General features: G+C 35.9%; 1 protein-coding gene across 1 annotated transcript in view; it reads left to right on the top strand.

Moving 5' to 3' along the window:
- The first annotated feature begins 173 nt into the window (after positions 1-173).
- The window catches only part of cfap221 (cilia and flagella associated protein 221), a 39,013-nt gene continuing 21,535 nt past the window's right edge, over positions 174-17,651 (top strand). Inside the window, exons 1-11 of the mRNA XM_055166914.1 lie at positions 174-312; positions 780-892; positions 1,698-1,875; positions 3,632-3,732; positions 5,616-5,702; positions 6,375-6,470; positions 8,278-8,378; positions 9,187-9,290; positions 12,056-12,215; positions 15,613-15,715; positions 16,192-16,303. Coding sequence (XP_055022889.1) covers positions 1,749-1,875; positions 3,632-3,732; positions 5,616-5,702; positions 6,375-6,470; positions 8,278-8,378; positions 9,187-9,290; positions 12,056-12,215; positions 15,613-15,715; positions 16,192-16,303 — 991 coding nt within the window. The 5' untranslated portion in view covers positions 174-312; positions 780-892; positions 1,698-1,748. The remainder of the gene's footprint in view (positions 313-779; positions 893-1,697; positions 1,876-3,631; positions 3,733-5,615; positions 5,703-6,374; positions 6,471-8,277; positions 8,379-9,186; positions 9,291-12,055; positions 12,216-15,612; positions 15,716-16,191; positions 16,304-17,651) is intronic.

Below are 17,651 nucleotides of genomic sequence, written 5' to 3'. Positions count from 1 at the left end.
TATTTGGTCTATACTAATTGTTTGCAGTATAAAACCTGTTAAAAGCCTAATTTAGATGGCAAATAATGAACTTTTTGAAACTTACGCTTTTATTTTGAAGTTGAATATCCGGTTTGGAGTCGCAAACAGCCCCGCCCCTTCTGAGAACACAGGTGTCTCCATGACGACCACAGCGTCTGATGGCTTTCGGTGAAACAGAAATAGCTCCGTAGTTGGTTAATTTATTCACTAAACTTAATTACAAATAAAATAAAAATGATTATAATGCGTTTAGTGATGCTCTAATGTGTTTATCTCACAACAGGAACAAAAGTAAGTTCAAATTTTTATCACGCAAAGCTCAGAAAAGTGTTGAATCGCGTGCACTTGAGCCTAGCATCTGATTAGCTTGTTGACATTTTCACACGCTGGTTAAAGTTATCGAGCCAATGTTACTTGATGTTATTGTTTTGTAGCAGGAAATATCATTGAGTTTTATTTGGTATCATACACCTGCATTAAATGTTATGGGTAAATATTAATTCATGTTTTGACAACATGCCCTGTTTTGCATTATTATAATAAAACGTGCGTGTAAAATCCCTCAGTCGTCCAGGTAGAGTCAATTAAAGTGTATTATTTGTCTGGTTAGGCAGCACGGATCAATTACGTTTTACATACATACAGTTTTTAATTATGTTTATTCAAATCAACGCTATTTATCTTCTCATCCTTTTTATTTGCATTTCAATTATTATGTCTGTGTATATCATAATTTGACCTTCATTTTGAATTTAAAGGAGCACTGTGTAACTTTCTGATGAAGAATCTGCATATTTCCCTGGAATTGTTATTGCTGTGCCTGGAATGTCCCACGGTATGACAAGAAAGCTGTCGCCAGTTCAGATTACAGGTCAGCTCTGTGGAGAGGTGACCCTGCTCACAGTATGAATGCATGTTTTTTTATGTTTTTTTTTTTTTTTTAAGAAGTAAAATCACTTTTAATTGAGCCTCCCACAGTGGAGTGTTTTAAGTCTCGTCTTAAGACCCAATTTTATTCTCTGGCTTTTAACACTGCGGGAGTTATCTCTCGCCTCTGTGTCTTTTATTTATTTTTATTGATATTCTTGCTCTTAACCAGTTTTACAAGTTTTGTTGTCTTAAAGAGGATTAGTGGAGTTAAGTAGAGCTTTATTTTTTATTTTTCTATTGGATATATTTTATTTGTATTGTGCAGCACTTTGGAAACTGTTTTGTTTATGAAATGTGCTATAGAAATAAACTGGATTGGATTAGATTAAGTAAGTTTAATGACACACTGTGGAACATTACAGGCAAAGCAATAACCTCTCCATGTTAAATGTTACATAGTGCATCATTAAATTACCTTCATTATTAATTCAAATTTGAATTCAAAGAAAGGGTTAATGTAGTTTTCCAAATGCGGTTCATTCTCATCATACCCATGGGTTTCTGGGTTTCTGAAAATAGAGCGCCGTTGCCATAGCAATAAACAACCCAAAACAAAATATTATATCTTTTCAATGGGCAAATGTCCTCAATAATTACAAACAGGAAGCTGAAAGTCATGATGAATACATTTGGAATCTATAAATAATTCTTTTGTTCACTCAGCTCATATGGTTCAAAAGTCCTTTCATCCCTCCCCTCCTCTCTCTCCTCTCTTCTCTCCTCTTTATCTTCTCTCTCTCCTCCAGCCTTCTTTGTCTAGTCTCTGAGGAGCAGCCCTCCCTGACCCCCCCTGCAGGATGGAAGTGGCCCTGCACGACCCCGGCACGTTCAGACGCTCTCCGGGACGAGGGAGCCCCCTGCCCCTGAGACCCCTGGTGGCGGAGAGAAGTCGCAGCAGCACCCCCACTCACCTGCTCGAAACAAGTATAACTCACTCCTCGGGGGACATGGGACTCGATACAGCAGCTCTTTTTATACACTTCATTGAATAAAAAAACGTTTGAAAAATTCCGCAAGCCGGCACATTTTCGAGCATTCCTTCCATGTTATAACATTGTTTATGCATTAGGGCTGATTCATTTGAACATGTTTACCCATACACATATTGATACTTTAACATTCCCTGGGGGTGAGATATTAAACGTAGGCTCTGCTCTGTCTTAGGGTTTATTAGACTTTAATCTTAGCTTTACTTTCACGCAGTCTGACCGTAAAGGTGATCTGATTTGGGCTGTTAAACAAATCTCTCGCACATTAAATTAGAGTCACAAGCTCATGCTCATCATTTTTGTTGAAAATCGTGTTCGAGTTGAGTTTTCAGACAATCTTCAAACATTTTTGGCTGTTTTCTGTCACCATGGTAACTCCTAAACATTGCACCATTAGAGATACATGTAGAACACCCCCAGAATGATGTCACTGCAAAGCATCAGTTACATTACAGTGAGATATAAAACATAAAAGACCGAGGCTAAGAAGTTGTAATATCCAAAATGCATAATTAGGACTGTACAACTGGCAAAAAATATTTACCTCAAGAGATACACAATTCATGGTCAAGGTCAACGCCCATAAAGGTCAAATAAACATACTAGTGTCACAATCATAGACCGTAAATATGAGTAGACATAGCTAACGTACTAGCCGCCGTGTGCCAAATTGGAAGTTTGCTAGGAGGCTCTTCCGGCTCCTTCTGACCCTGCAATTGACTTACATTAGGATCTTGTCTCCCCACTATCTGTAACTGCTCCTCGTCATTTTGGTCTTAAAATGTTCAAATTAACCCGTGACACATGATCCTGATTTTTTTTTCACTATTTTGTCCGTCAAAAAAATCCTATTCCTCATTTGAGCGGCGCTGAACACTATGGTTGACTTCACACTCACTTCGTCCACTTCTTTTATACAGTCTATGGCAGGTGTCTCCATCCTGTAGCTCGGGAGCTACCAGTAGCTCTCCACCCCCTTCCAAGTAGCTCACCAAAGGATTTCAGAATTACAGTTAGTGCAGAATAAGTAAAATTTGATTAATTAAATGCCTTTTACCATTGTCACCACATATATCATTTTGATGCTTAACTTTGTACACTAATAAATGGATAATTAAAGGCTTATATTTAAAGGCATCTAACTGTAGCTCTTCTAAGGCTCGCTGTCACAATACTCAAATTTCAAACTTGATTTTCATACAAAGAAATAGACTCAATACCAATTCCAATACCAAAATGGTATTAAAAAAACATTGTATTAATTTAGACAATAGAATGTGATTTTCAGCATTAACTCGTCGTACTTTCTTTTCTATTCCCATGTGGTCTTATATCTGTATAATAACTCAGCGGTCCAGGTAGGTTCCATCATGGTCCATGGGCGTGTACTTGTCTATGTGCTCTTATGCTTGTTCTGATACAGCTCAAGATCATTCTAAAACTATTCAGGAAAGTTTAATTTCTGTCCTTTGAATGTGACTTTTGTAGTATTGATACCTGCTCAAATAAGAATCTAGTTTCAACACAAGTTTTAGTATCTCTAAATTAGATTTTCGGTGTTTTGACAACCCTAAAATTTCACTCAATTACACTCAGTTACACTCAATTACACTCAAGTTAAAAACAAAAGAGAACTAACCCAAGTAGAACCCAAGAACACAATTATCTTTGTGTCTTATTGTCTTTTTCAGAGTTTTATGGCAAACTGAAAAGCAACAGTCTGATCCAAGCAGAGCCGGCAGAAGTTCACTTCAGTGGTTTTCAGCTGGGAAAGAAATACTGCAGCACTTTGGTGAGATAAAAATATACTGTTTATCACTGACAGCCCTTATGTAAAAGGTTAGGTTCAAAATACCTCAGTTCAGTAAGAATGTATGTTTTATAACTCAAGTGACACTGAAAGCAAGAAGTGGTTAGAATTCTTCGACTTGAACTCATTAACAGGAAGCGCAGAAGGTTAGGTTCAAGGTTTTGCTGAAGAATGATGGTTATTTTATTGATCAAAGCCTGTTCAGACTCTGGTACAGTATGTTTCCTCACAAAGTGGGTCCTAAGAAAGCATTACAGAGAGGAGGAAATTGTCAACACCAGACACTTGCAAAAAATATATTAATTAACAACAACATTCTGCGGTTATGGTTGTGTAGAAACTAGAAAGCAAGAAAAAGTACGATACACGATGTAGCTTTTCTAATGGGGGGTCGCCTAGAGTCACATCTCCACAGACCTGCCTGATGGCTTGACATGCTTGTCTCCATGGAGATACATAGATGAGTTTAATCATTTAATGCTTTGGAACATTCTTATGCTGCGTTCATGTGGTCCTCGGAAACTCAGGATAATGTTTTGTGCGAGTTGAACAGGGCACCTGAATGCAGCACAAGTTGGAAAACTGTCTGCCTGATTTCTGTATCTGATGTGACTGTTTGGAGGAAATTAATGAAAATTGGCTGATTTGTCTATTTATCTAATTTATTTGAGCTCTTTGACTAAAAATGATTATAATTTGGGGTTTACTGTCAGTTATCCAGATCATAGGAGCAACAAATCAGTCAAATTTGTTTAATTACTGAAGTAACGTTAACTACCAAAAGTAAACAATTAACCTAATGTTTTGGGGGGTTTTCTGTTTTGTTTTTTGAGAAGGCCAACAGCAAAAACAGCTCTTAATGACTACCTCTTTTCAGTGCTGTTAGTTAGCAAAGAGTGATTTTATTCATGGTGACATAAAATTCCAGAAATTCCAAGATAAAAGGTCATGAACAAGTCAGAATCCCGGCATCTCATCTCAGAATCGAGCGTTGTCAAGGACCACATGAATGCATCATAAGACAAACATTAACATCTCCAAACCCTCCTCTAGAAAAGTTACATACTGCACCTTTAAAACAAGTATAAAAATGTCTAAGACTAGAAGAATCCACATCCTCAGTAACATTGTGAAGAAAATCATGGGTAAATCAAGGTCAGTATTATTATGAGATTATGTAATAAAACCATTTTAGCCACCACCACTTCAAAACTTGACTAGTCTATTGCACGTTTCCTCATCTGCAGAGCCCTACTGTCATTTTTACTAACAAGAGTGTCATAAATATTACTTTTAATTTCCCTTTAAAGTAAATTGTGTAATTTTTCTGGCGGAGGGTCTGTCAAATGCTTTTCATCATGAAAGATGTCATTGCTTCTTCTGGAATGTTTCAAAGTATGGCATTAAAGCATCTATCTTCATGAAAACTAAATTAGACAAGGTTGCAGGTCAGATCTGTGGAGAGCCAGCCGCTCACAGCCAGAATGCCTGTTTTTATTTGTATTTTTGAGCAATAAAACCATGTCAGGTAGAGCCGTTTAATGTCATTCTGTGGAACATTCCAGGTTCAGCAATGACATCTCCTATCATATATAACAAGCTGGTGATGGACCCCCCAACCATAAAGTTACATAATGCATCTTTAAACATCCCTATAAAGTGCTCTACCCTGAGATTAGCCCCCTGAGTGGTCCTACATTTGTGCATGTACGTCAGTGATCACATCTGAGCCACACTGCATTAGTGTGAATGGGCAGTGATTGTGAACCACTGTCTGCTTGATGAAGCACGAAACTACATGTAGAGCATATGGGATGTGATTAGACTAGTGTAAATTATTCTTTTCTGGGTTTTTTCATCCTCAGCAACTCATCAACATCTCCACCGAGGTCATGAATATTCACATCCTCCCCACTCAAACCAAGTACTTCCAAACAACTTACACCAAAAAGGTAATTTTACTTTTTAAAGGGCCCATATTACGCTGATCTATGTTAGAATGTTGTTTCCTCATCAAAAACAGACCTGGAGTTGTTTTGTTTCACTCACACATGTTTAACGCACAAACCCTTCATATTTAGGCTTCTTTAGTTCTTCTCTCAAAGAGAAAACATCTTGTTCCACCTTGTGATGTCATGTGATAATAGAGGAAATGCTCCCCTGTGTTTTCAAACTCAATATATTTAAAATCTCTACTAGTTAGTTACTTAGTTATTTTAAACCTTAATTTACAATTCATATAACAACATAACAGTACAGACGCAGATACACACGAACATGATTTGAAAAGGGGATAGATGAATTACACTTCAACTAAACTACTAAAATAATGGTAAAAGGGAGCTGATAACTTTAAAACTACCTCTTTATGACAGCAAAAGGTGGAACAGAGCATTCTGAGCTTTGGAGATGTAGACAGACTAATAATAAAGCGGCACAAAGGTGTGAATGAAACAAACCCAACTCCAGGTATGTTTTTGAGGAGGTAACAGCACTATAAGATGGCTCAAAGCTCACAAGAGTCAATTTCGTGGAATATAGGAGCTTTAATTACACATCGATTGGAATACAAGTCATAAAATCATTACTTGTGATGATTCAACGTCTGTCCATTCTCTCTCAAGCATCGACTGGTCCCCGGGCTCGCGTACGCCGTCAAGATCCATTTCTGTCCCGATGAGTGGCGCTACTTTTATGACAGCGTTCGGGTTCACTGCAAGGTAAAGACGCAGCATTCTCTTATACTCAACGAACCAGTGAATGTGTGTTTAATCACAGGTGAGATAACCTTAAATATGCAGATTATGCTCTATGACTAACACAAGTTTGGGGCGAAATTACTGTGTTGTGCGAAATTTCAGAATGTAATTTGCAAAAACACTTTCACTACAATCATTTGAGTAATTTCAGCTCTGGAATTGCCAATCTCTACTGAGCTAAAGGTAAAAGGTGGCTGTTAACTTCAGCTTCATGACATCAGCTTTGGAGATGTAAACAGACTAATAATAAAGGGTTACTCAAACTGTGTGTGAATGAAACAAAACACAACTCCAGGCATGGTAGCAGCATTATAACGCGGCTTAAAGCTTACAAGAGTCAAATTTGCGTAACATAGGACCTGTAAAACTAAATATGAATCGTTTTGAATGGGAAAACTCCTCAACATGTTGCCTATCACAAGAAGCTGAAACCCAATAATATGAACCTTGACAGTCCAGGTTGATAAGGAAGCTGCACTAACTGTCAACAAGAAAAACTGTTATGGAAATAAGTCAGACGAAGTTTATTTCAATGCCCCGAGGAGGACAGGGCGTGGAGAAGGGACTGCGTCAGTTTATAAACATATCTTTAAGTGTGAGCCGTTGTAGCCATCTTGCACTTATTTTTTGAGCTGTGTTTATTTGAACTTTATTGCCCTCTCCATATTTCGCCGGTGTTTACAGACCTCCCAAACACAACAAGGATTTATCACTGACCCCGCAGATTTTTTTTGGCTGACGGGGACAAACTATGACTGAATCGTAATTGTTGGTGACTTTAATATCCACATCTGCTGCCTTGATAAACATCTGTCCAAACACTTTTTTGATCTTTTTATTACTAATCCTGAAAATTTTGCTGGATCGGATATCGGCTTCCAAATATTGAATCAGCCGATTTTTATGTATACAAAGTTGTTCAGTAGTTACTTGAAAGATAACTAATAGCTACATAACACATTTGGAACAGTTTTGTCTCATTTTATTTTCATTTAAAGGAAAAAAATGTCATTATTAGTCCCTGATGCATCCCTAATCTTTTTCACTGGGTTTGTTCAATGCAGAGTGGAGAAGGAACTCGTCTGGGGGCGGTTAGTGTTCCGCAACATTTACAGTATTTTTGCGGTCCGTTAAACACAGTTAACTAATACCTTTATTTATTTATACTTTTCGTTTGTCTAAATGTTGTTTCCCATGGCTGCATTGTTGATTGTTAAGTTCCGCAACCGCACGAGTTAGGGAGTCCTCATTTGAGCTTCTGCTTTCTGTATTTGTGTAATTTTCTTCTCTAAGTTTTTTTCCACACAAACTTAAATGTGCGCTGTTTAACTTGTTGGTTGGGGGTCTGTCACCTGCTTGTTTCTATGGGTATGTCATTGCTCTGCCTAGAATGTTCCACAGTATGACATTAAACAGCTCTACTTTACATTTATTACATTACAGGTGGTTTTATTGCTCAAAAATACCTAGAAAAACAAGCATTCTGACTGTGAGCGGGGTCGCCTCTCCACAGATCTGACCTATTAGTAGATGAAGATAGAAATGTTTAATACCATACTGTGAAACATCTCCATCATGAAAAGCATTTGAGGAGCCAAAAAAATTACACAGTGTACCTTTAACTGATGTAAAACTATTATAAATGTCAACCACAGCTGCTCTCCTACCAAACCGAGTTGTACTGTAATTAGAAAAACCTGAAGACCTATCATAAGCGCTGTTTCATGATTATTTTCTTTCTCTCCGTCTTCCTGAATCTCTTCATCAGGGCGAGGAGAACCTGTTAATTCCAGTTCATGGTTACCCTGTGATCGATGACCTGTACATCCCGTCACACATCAACCTCCGGGCCACAGCGCTGCAGCAGAGGTGTGTGTGCGTGTGTGTGTATGTGTGTGTGTATATGTGTGTATATGTGTGTTGCCCCAAGGCTCCCCTGTCTCATTACATTCTTCAACACAACCAGCCACAGCTCCACTAGTGTCAAATCATAAAGAAATCATGGACATTTGTTTTAGAGCTGCTCATATAAGAAAACACATGCCACTTTCAATAAATATGTTTTGTATTATCATATTTGGGCAGTTCAAGATCAGTTGAATTAAAATAAAATGCCTTTATTTACTACTCAAACTGTGTAAAAGTATAAAATAAAAGACTGAGTTACATTTACTACAGTAACTTTTTGTAGAAATTGTACATTTTACTCCAGTTTAAACACTATTTTTATTGAAGTAATAGTACTCCTACTTGAGTAAAATTTGTGTTGACAATATGAAATTAATGAAATATTTGTGTTTTTTGCACCGCTTCTTGAGATAGATAGTTTCATCTCATTTTTGCGTCTCTCCTTTGTAAATCAGATGTTACGTCCCTACATTTGCTCTTACTTGAGGAGTAGTTTTCTCAAATACTTTTTAACTCTTACTTAGACCACTACTTTGTACTTCTACTTGAGTAATATTATTTTGAAGTGTCGTTACTCTTACTTGAGTACAATTTTTGGCTGCTCTACCCATCTCTTGTTCATGGGGAAACCATGAAAAGGAACATTTATATGAAACGGGAAACCTTGTGTTGTTTTGATATATTTATTTATCCGTTATTGCGTCAGCTAATATTGCATTATCTGTCTTTTCACAGCCCTGATCTTGTTTTGTGTCCTGTTTCCTCACAGCGTCTCTCGTGCTATTCCTCTGAGATGCAGCTGCCCCATCGACTTTGAGTTTCAGATCTTTGTTATCGAGAACAGCCAGGCTTTCTCCATACAACCTCTCGCTGGTACGAAAAACTCACATTTTTACACTGGATTTTCTCCGTTGGTGGTTTTCAGATTAAAAAATGAGATGGGGGGGTTGGAGACAGATTTTTCTTTTAATTACAGCATATTTTGCCATGAAATATTCAAAAGGTAAATTCACAAATGTGGAACCTGACAAATGAAAAGACTCCAGAACTTGGCATTTTATTTTATTTCATTTCATTTCATTGTATTTTTTTTTTTTTATATATATTTTTATTAAATTGTATTTGTTATTTTATTTATTATTTTTCATTTTATTGTATTTATTTTTTAATTATTTGTATTTATTTATTTATTTATTTTTATTTACAAAACACTCATAAGTATTATTTAAATGTTTTTTGGGGGTTTTTTTAGACCTGGTTTAGTCTTCTTCAGTCTTGGTTTATTTATTAATTTTATTCTATTTTATTTTTATTTATTTTTTTATTATTTCTTAAGGTGACCAAGTGCGTATAAAATTCTAAATAAACTTGGCCGTACATGTTTTCATAGTACTACTACATGTCCATATCTTGTTTTTCTTTCTCAAAATATTTTACTTTACTTATACTTTCTTGGCCCCCTTTTTTGCGTAATTCTATGTCCTTCTTCTTTATTATCATATTCATTTATGAAACTGCTTTAACTTTCCTTATTTAAAATTACTATATTATTTTTTTATAATCACGTTTTATATTATTGATTTGAATTTCATTGTTTTTTATTAGTTTATTTATTAGTTTTTTTTATCACAGGTTTTAAGTTAAATTCCTGAGCATAATTTTGAGGGAGCATATAGGCAGAATAAAATAAAAAATACTATAATTCGAACTAATGAATTAGATAGTTAATTAGACTAGAACTTGGCCTTTTAACAATCTACATTTTAGCTGCCTCTCCCATCTGTATTACTGATTATTGGTCTATATAATGTCGCGATGTCCTCTGAAACACAGCAATGAAACCAGACTTTTGCCTTTTCTGATTTAACACAGAAAACCATCGATACACATCTTATCTATTTGGCTTTGAACTAATCTTGTTTTAACATTCAGTTTTCAAATTGTCATTACTGTTTCTTATCACAAGCCATAGTTGGTTTTGTTTCCCCGTTAACAAGACGACTGAAAAACGGGATGGTGTAATTTGGATGAAATGTTCTGATATTATGAAAATTGGCCGAAGAAGATGAAATATTTTTATTGTGTATTCTCAACACCATTTGAATTCCAATATTTGAAAATTATCCCATGCTAAGATACTCAGGCCACAAGGGGCCAGTGTGAACAGTTTTATGCATTTACCTCTACTACTTTAGAAATAGTAGAAGTTAAAGGGACAGTTCAGAATTTTGGACATAGGACCTCATTTCCTAGTGAGCCAGAGTGTCGGAGACATGTAAATATTCCATCCAGTCCTTGTATTTGCAGAGGTCACTGGTGCTAGGCTTGTGCATGTCAATGGCCATAGTTATCCTGCCACTAAAAACAGTCTTACCCACTTCACAAAACACCCAAAGCAAATCTATTATTACGTCAGACTATCAGAGTAAATGTCTGTGTTCATAGAATCATGTTTGAAAAAAAAAACTAACCTTGCATCGCATGAATTGACGCATGTTGAGGGACTATTTTCTCATATATCAGTCCGCCGCTGCCGATTTTTCTATCAGGAAGTATAACTTGCTGCTGCTGCTCAGACATAAATCCTTCAAATGCAAGGTTTTCAAATTATTCTATCGACACAGACATTTACATCGACAGTCTGGTGTAATATTAGATTTGCTTTGGGTGTTTTGTGAAGTGGGTAAGACTGTTTTTAGTGGCAGGATAACGCAAATATCCCAATATCGATCTGATGCTACTTTACACTTTGCAGCAGATGTCATCAACATTTTCTGGGGCTGTGATGCTAACTGTAGGCACTTCTCTGTCTGAAGCTTTGTTAGAGCTGAGCTTTGTTTTAACACAAATAACATCAAACTCCTAAACAGGACAATGAACACTCATATTGATCACAGGCTCCTGAAAATGTGCTGTTTAAATCCATTTTGTATTTTTTCTTGGGTTTCAGACTTTTTTGACAGTGTTTGCTAATGTGTGCATTGTGTCTCCATGGTAACTGCTGAACATTCCACCACAGAGGTACATGTAGAACACCCCCTGTGTGATGTCCCTACGAAGTATCAGTACTTCTGAATTAAAATGCAACGAAACTCAAAGAACTTTACCTTGGCATTTGAAGTCTTTCAGCTGGATCCAATCTAAAAATTAAATATGTGTGTCTAAACAAAAATGTAAAGTGTGTATTTAAAAACTGATTACAATTTTATCAACAGTGTCAACATTCTTGCTCTATGTATTTCCATTATGAAACAAGGAACAAATGAACAAACTAAACATAGAATCTCAAGCTTTTTGTATTTTGGGACTGTTTACTCTAAGAAAAGCCAATAATGTAATCTACTTGAGCCTTCAAGGACCAAGTACATTTCTTTTGTTCTGCTCCATTTCCATTACGTTCCCTTACCAAATATTTTCTCAAAACTGCCACAACATGTATTTTTCTGAAGAATTAAACTCTCCTCATGGCCTGGGAAACATCATAACACGAGCAGGAACTAGCTCTCAAATACTGTCTCCACGAAACTAATGTGTATCTTATTTGGGAACGCCACTTTAGCTGCTATTTGTAATCCTCGTAAAAATCACATACATAAGATTTTTATGTGTTTTTTTTACGATGTTCTTGTGCATTACAGGTGTGATTCCAGCCAACAGTCAAGTGGATATCGTTGTGACCTTTACTCCTGTCCAATATGAGACGGCGCAAATCACTTTCAAGCTGGTCGTCTCCCAGTTCAACACTAAACCATTTCTGTGCACTGTCACTGGTTCCTCTAAGCCCCATGTTGCCCTCAGGTAAGACATTATTAAAGTCCGTATATTATGTGAAATTGACTCTTTAAACCATGTTAGAAAGTTGTTGCCTCTTCAAAAACATACCTGGAGTTGTGTTTTGTTTCATTCACACATGTTTAAGCAATCCTTTATTTGCTCAAAATGCTCTGTTCCACCTTGTGATGTCATGAAGTAGTAGTTAACAGCTACTTTTTAACCTTTTGTTTTGTAGAGATTTGCAATTCCAGGCCTGAAATGATCCAAATGATTCTTGTGAAGGTCTATAGAGTTTAGCAACACAGTGGAGCACTTCCTGTATTACCACATGACATCACAAGGTGGAACAGAGTGTTTTCTGTTTGAGAGAACTCAGCCTAAATATGCAGGGTTTTTGTTTTAAACATGTGTGAATGAAACAAAACACAACTTCAGGTCTGTTTGGGATGAGGAAACAACATTATAACACAGATCACAAAATGATAAATGTAATATTGTCCCTTTAAAGTGACAGGTTTTTATGTTTTTCTAAATATTACTTGGTTTTATTTGTAAATATTATACTTTTACATCAGTTGGTAGTTAGTGGAAGAAAAGTTCAAAAAACACTGGAAGTAGCTGAGTTAAAATATCTCTACCTATATCATCAACATAGAAAGATTCTGCCCAAAATTGAGAGATAATTTACCCACAATGAAGGCATTTTTCTGACAGTTTAAACTTTCATTTAACTAAATAGAGGTGTTGTCATTTACTTTTAATAGTCTAATCATAACTATCATAATTATGGTTATTAGGTAGAAGTTATGGAATCACTTCTAATGTACTATATGTCACATCTGCTGCCCATGTCCAGCCAGGAAGTAAAATTAACCCAACTAAAAACACATAGACAAGATTTTTGGTATAAATATCAAAAATCAGATCAATTGATACTAAACGAGTAGGAATGCAACAATAACTGAAAATATCATGATTTTGTATCGTCAAAGTTCTCACAATAATATCGTGGAATATCACAATATATCGAATTACAAATCTTCTTTGCTTAAATTAAGAGAAAGACAGAGGGAACTACATAGACCATGATCCTTTGCTCCATTTTAGTGTAGACTACAAGAAGAAATAACAGTTCTAAGCACTTTTATGTCTTCGTTCTTTGGATTAAGTCTTGTCAAGGTATTTTTGAGTTTTAGTTGTTTACCCTCCACAAAATATGGCAATAAATATCATACCGTGAGATATCAATAGTGAAAATATCGTACCGGGAGATTTGGATATTGTTACATCCCTAATCGTGAGCTTTCCCATGATATCGCAATAAATATCGTACCGTGAGGTTCATACCGTGACAATATCGTATTGTGAGACTTGGATATTGTTACACCCCTAAAAACTAGTAGTATCTGACCAGGTATCAATGCTTAAAAGTCACGTTCATAGGACAGAAATGAACCTTTAGAATGATCTTGAGCTGTGTCAGAACAAGTATATGAACACATAGACTAGTATACGCCCATGGACCACTGTGGAACCTACCTGGACCACTGAGGGTAGGTGAGTGTTTTTATTATCATTGTGTATTCTGAATCAGTATTGAGTGACAAGTCTATTCTTTAGTATTGAAATCAAGTTCGAAACTGTACTGTCGTGACAACACTCCTGACTTTTAGTGAAATGCGTTGTCTAACCTGCCATATGCACTGTAAAGAATAATTATTTTTTCTATTAAACTCGCTGGGAACATTCTCCTGCTGCTACCCAGAATACAGGAGTTGTTTTGCGGCTGGTATGGGCCTAATGTTTAATTCTTTTCCCATGAGAAAAAACCGGGCTATCCATCAAACTCCCAGCAGCTCCATCCACATCACTGTCTTCGCCTTATCTCGGCCAGAAGTTAATAATTTATGAAACTAGCTAGCGCAGTGATATTAAGATAGATACGCTCCCAGATAGAGGTTTTGCATATAAAACATTCGCCCTCTTTTTGCGCTGGATTCAGATAATGCTGACTTGTTTCTTTTTTTTGGTTTTGTTTTTATAGCTTCTTCTCGTGTCGTGCTAAGATGGAAATGACCGAAGTTTAATCAAGTTTACAAATACGCAGTTGGAGCTCTCCCAGATGTTAATATAGCTGTAAATCGCAGCTTTTAGCTCATGTTTACAGTGTGTCAAAGAGATATAGAGCAGGTACTTAAGGGAGATTAGCATGGGCTGCAGGTGTCACCTCCTCCGTGATTTATAATTCTTTCTAAAAAGGACCACTACCAAGGCATTAGTATGAGCTCGCAGTGGTAACAGTTTGAACAGTGGGGGAATGTAAAATGTAAAAGTAGTAAATGTGCACAGTGTAACTTTTTGGTTTAGGGTCTGTTTTGAGCTTGTTTCTATATATTTCTCTGTCAGGAATGTCCCACAGTATGACATTTAACAGCTCTACCTTACATTTATTCAATTATATGTGGTTTTATAACTCAAAAATACCCCAAAAAAAAAGCTTTCTCACTGTGAGCGGGGTCGCATCGCCGCAGATCTGACCTGTGACTTAGTCTGGTTTGGTCTCCGTTAAGATAAAAAGGTGTAATGCCACATTGCAAAAAAACAAAATCTACCACTGACTTGAATTAAGAAAGTTTTATAAAGTTTTGAGTCAGTTTCACTTTCACAAGTAAATTTATCTGCCAGTGGAATAAGTCTTTTTGTACTCATACTGTAAATGTACTCATACTTATGTACTACTATGTACTTATGTTGAATCTACACAAATAAAGTAAAATATTCTTAATTTAAGTCATTTTAACTTATGTAGATTAACTTTTTTTTCCAGTGCATAGAGTGAAAAAAAAGGTACACAATGCACCTTTAAGTTTAAATTTTAGGTATGTGTACTTTACTTAAGTACATTTTAAAGGTGATACTTTTTACTTTTACTTCACTACTTCTGAGAGCTGGTATCTGTACTTTCTACTCCACTGTTTGAGACCCGCTGAAGTGGCTGAGGGTTTATTTTTAACACATTCAAAGTCTGAGCAAACACAAATATACAAATACCTTTTAAGTGTTACTTGAGTAATTTCTTGGGCCTCTCCTTTGTACATCTACTTAGGTAATATTATTTTGAAGTGTTGGTTACTCTACACACCTCCTCTCAAAATTGCAACTAACAAAACTATAGAATTGTGTCACTTACTGGCCTCTAGTGGTTGAAATTTGTTATATTATTTGGCCTTCTTTTGCGATCATGTTCAAATCATGCAGAACTGTTAACATTCTTGGCATTTACATAACTCTAAATATATTCCCCACCTGCTTTAGTCAGACTAATATTTCCACATCTATTTAAGTCTTCGCAGATCTGCATAACTGCCCTGATTCAAGTGATTATACACATTTGAATAACATTTGTTTATATCGACGACAGCCAGGTGGAGAAAAAGTTGGGGCATAAAGAAGCCGCTGCACCTGCGTCTCAAGTGGCGACTCGATGCAAAACATGGTCGACCAAGATTTCAGTCAAACCCAAGGTAAAACTAGGCACGATCTCTCACTTTCTCTATACTTTTTATACTTTCTCTAGTCAAAAGTTTGGATTCATACTCTCATTCAGTGTACTAAGTTTACTACTTTTTACATTTTATATACACACAGAAAACATCAAATATATGAAGCAAAATGTGGAGAATTATGTAGTAAAGAATAAAAAAGTTACATAACTGTTTGATTTTAAAATTATTTATAACCAAATCCTCAAATGTGTTTGCTTAGGGTTGAAATATATGAAGCAATACATATGGAATTATTTAGTGTTTTGTATTATTTTTTCTTTGATACATAATTCCATACCTCTTACTTCATATATTTGAGGTCTTCCGTGTGTATATCAAATGTTGAAAGTATTAAATGTAAATATTAAAATAAATAAAAAACACTGAATGAGAGGGTGAGTCCAAAACTTTGACTGGTAGTGTAAGTCTGTAATGTATATATTTTTAATGTGCAGAAATTAAAAGAGAAGGATTCGAAGCATCAAATCGACATCTTAACACACGGAGGAGTTGCAAAAATGATGATCAGGGAAACCAGTAAACTCCACTCCAAGGCCTTAAAAGAAGGTACGCAAAGTCATTTTAATTTTTTAACTGCCCCTCTCCCCACCCCTTTTTTCTTTTCCTTTTTGTTTTTACTAGTTGTACATACTTTCCTGAATCATTATTTTACTTATACTGTTGACGTGGGGAAAAACACAGTCTCCCTAAAGGCTCTATTAAGATGTTAAATTAAAGTTCCATAAACATGACCCAACTGTGGCCCCAGATACGGGAGACTGCTACTGTTACTACTACGATTAATACTACATAGACAGGTTTTCAATACAACCACACTGTAACAGCTTACGATACTACTACTGCTACTTCTACTACTACAACTAGTACAATAAGTAATACCATTGTTACTCAAACTGTGTTTACAACTAAATCTACTGCTGCTAAAACTATGATGATGACAACTACTACTGTTACTAGTACTACAACTACAACCACTACGACGACGACTACTACTACTACTACTACTACTACTACTACTCCACTACTACAACAACAACAATAATGATGATGACTATTACTACTACTACTGCTACTACTACTATTATTACTACCACTACTGCTGCTGCTGCTGCTGCTGCTACTACTACTACTACTACTACTACTACTACTACTACTACTACTGCTACTACTACTACTACTACTGCTACTACTCCACTACTATGACAACAACAACTATTACTACTACTACTACTACTACTACTACTACTGCTACTAATCTACTACTACTATGACTATTACTGCTACTGCTAATACTCTACTACTACTATTACTACTACTACTACTAGTACTACTACTACTACTACTACTACTGCTGCTGCTCCTACATTATTACTGCTACTAATCTACTACTACTATTACTGCTACTGCTAATACTCTACTATTACTTCTTCTTCTACTACTTCTTCTACTAATTGCTCTATTAAGATGTTAAATTAAAATTCCTTAAACATGACCCAACTGCATCCGCAGATAAGAGACAGACTTGTTCAAATTAAATATAGCGTTTACTGATAACAGCTCTAATACTGATTTATTCTTTAACAAAATGAATTGCAAAAACATTGCACATGAAGCTGTTTGTGTTACAATTTAGGATTTTGGTTCTCAAGACCGTTATACGAGTACAATCAGAAAATAGAAGCCTTATGTGAATCATTTGGGTTGCCAGTTTCAATACAAAAATTCAGTTGGTTTAAACGTAAAAGGACTCTCTGATTTGAATCCTCTATAATACTGATAGTATGATCAAATCTATTTGCGGGTTAAAACTTAGGTTCAGTTGTGATTATAGTACTTTTGCCTTTGCCAATTTGCCTTTTTAGGTTCTCAAGACCATTGACTTTATTAATCTGTC

This window comes from Boleophthalmus pectinirostris, unplaced genomic scaffold, assembly GCF_026225935.1.
Source record: "Boleophthalmus pectinirostris isolate CB_2022bp ecotype Guang Dong unplaced genomic scaffold, ASM2622593v1 HiC_scaffold_11, whole genome shotgun sequence".
Taxonomy (NCBI): domain Eukaryota; kingdom Metazoa; phylum Chordata; class Actinopteri; order Gobiiformes; family Gobiidae; genus Boleophthalmus; species Boleophthalmus pectinirostris.
Note: the sequence above shows the minus strand (reverse complement) of the source record. Positions and strands in the feature narration are given on the sequence as shown.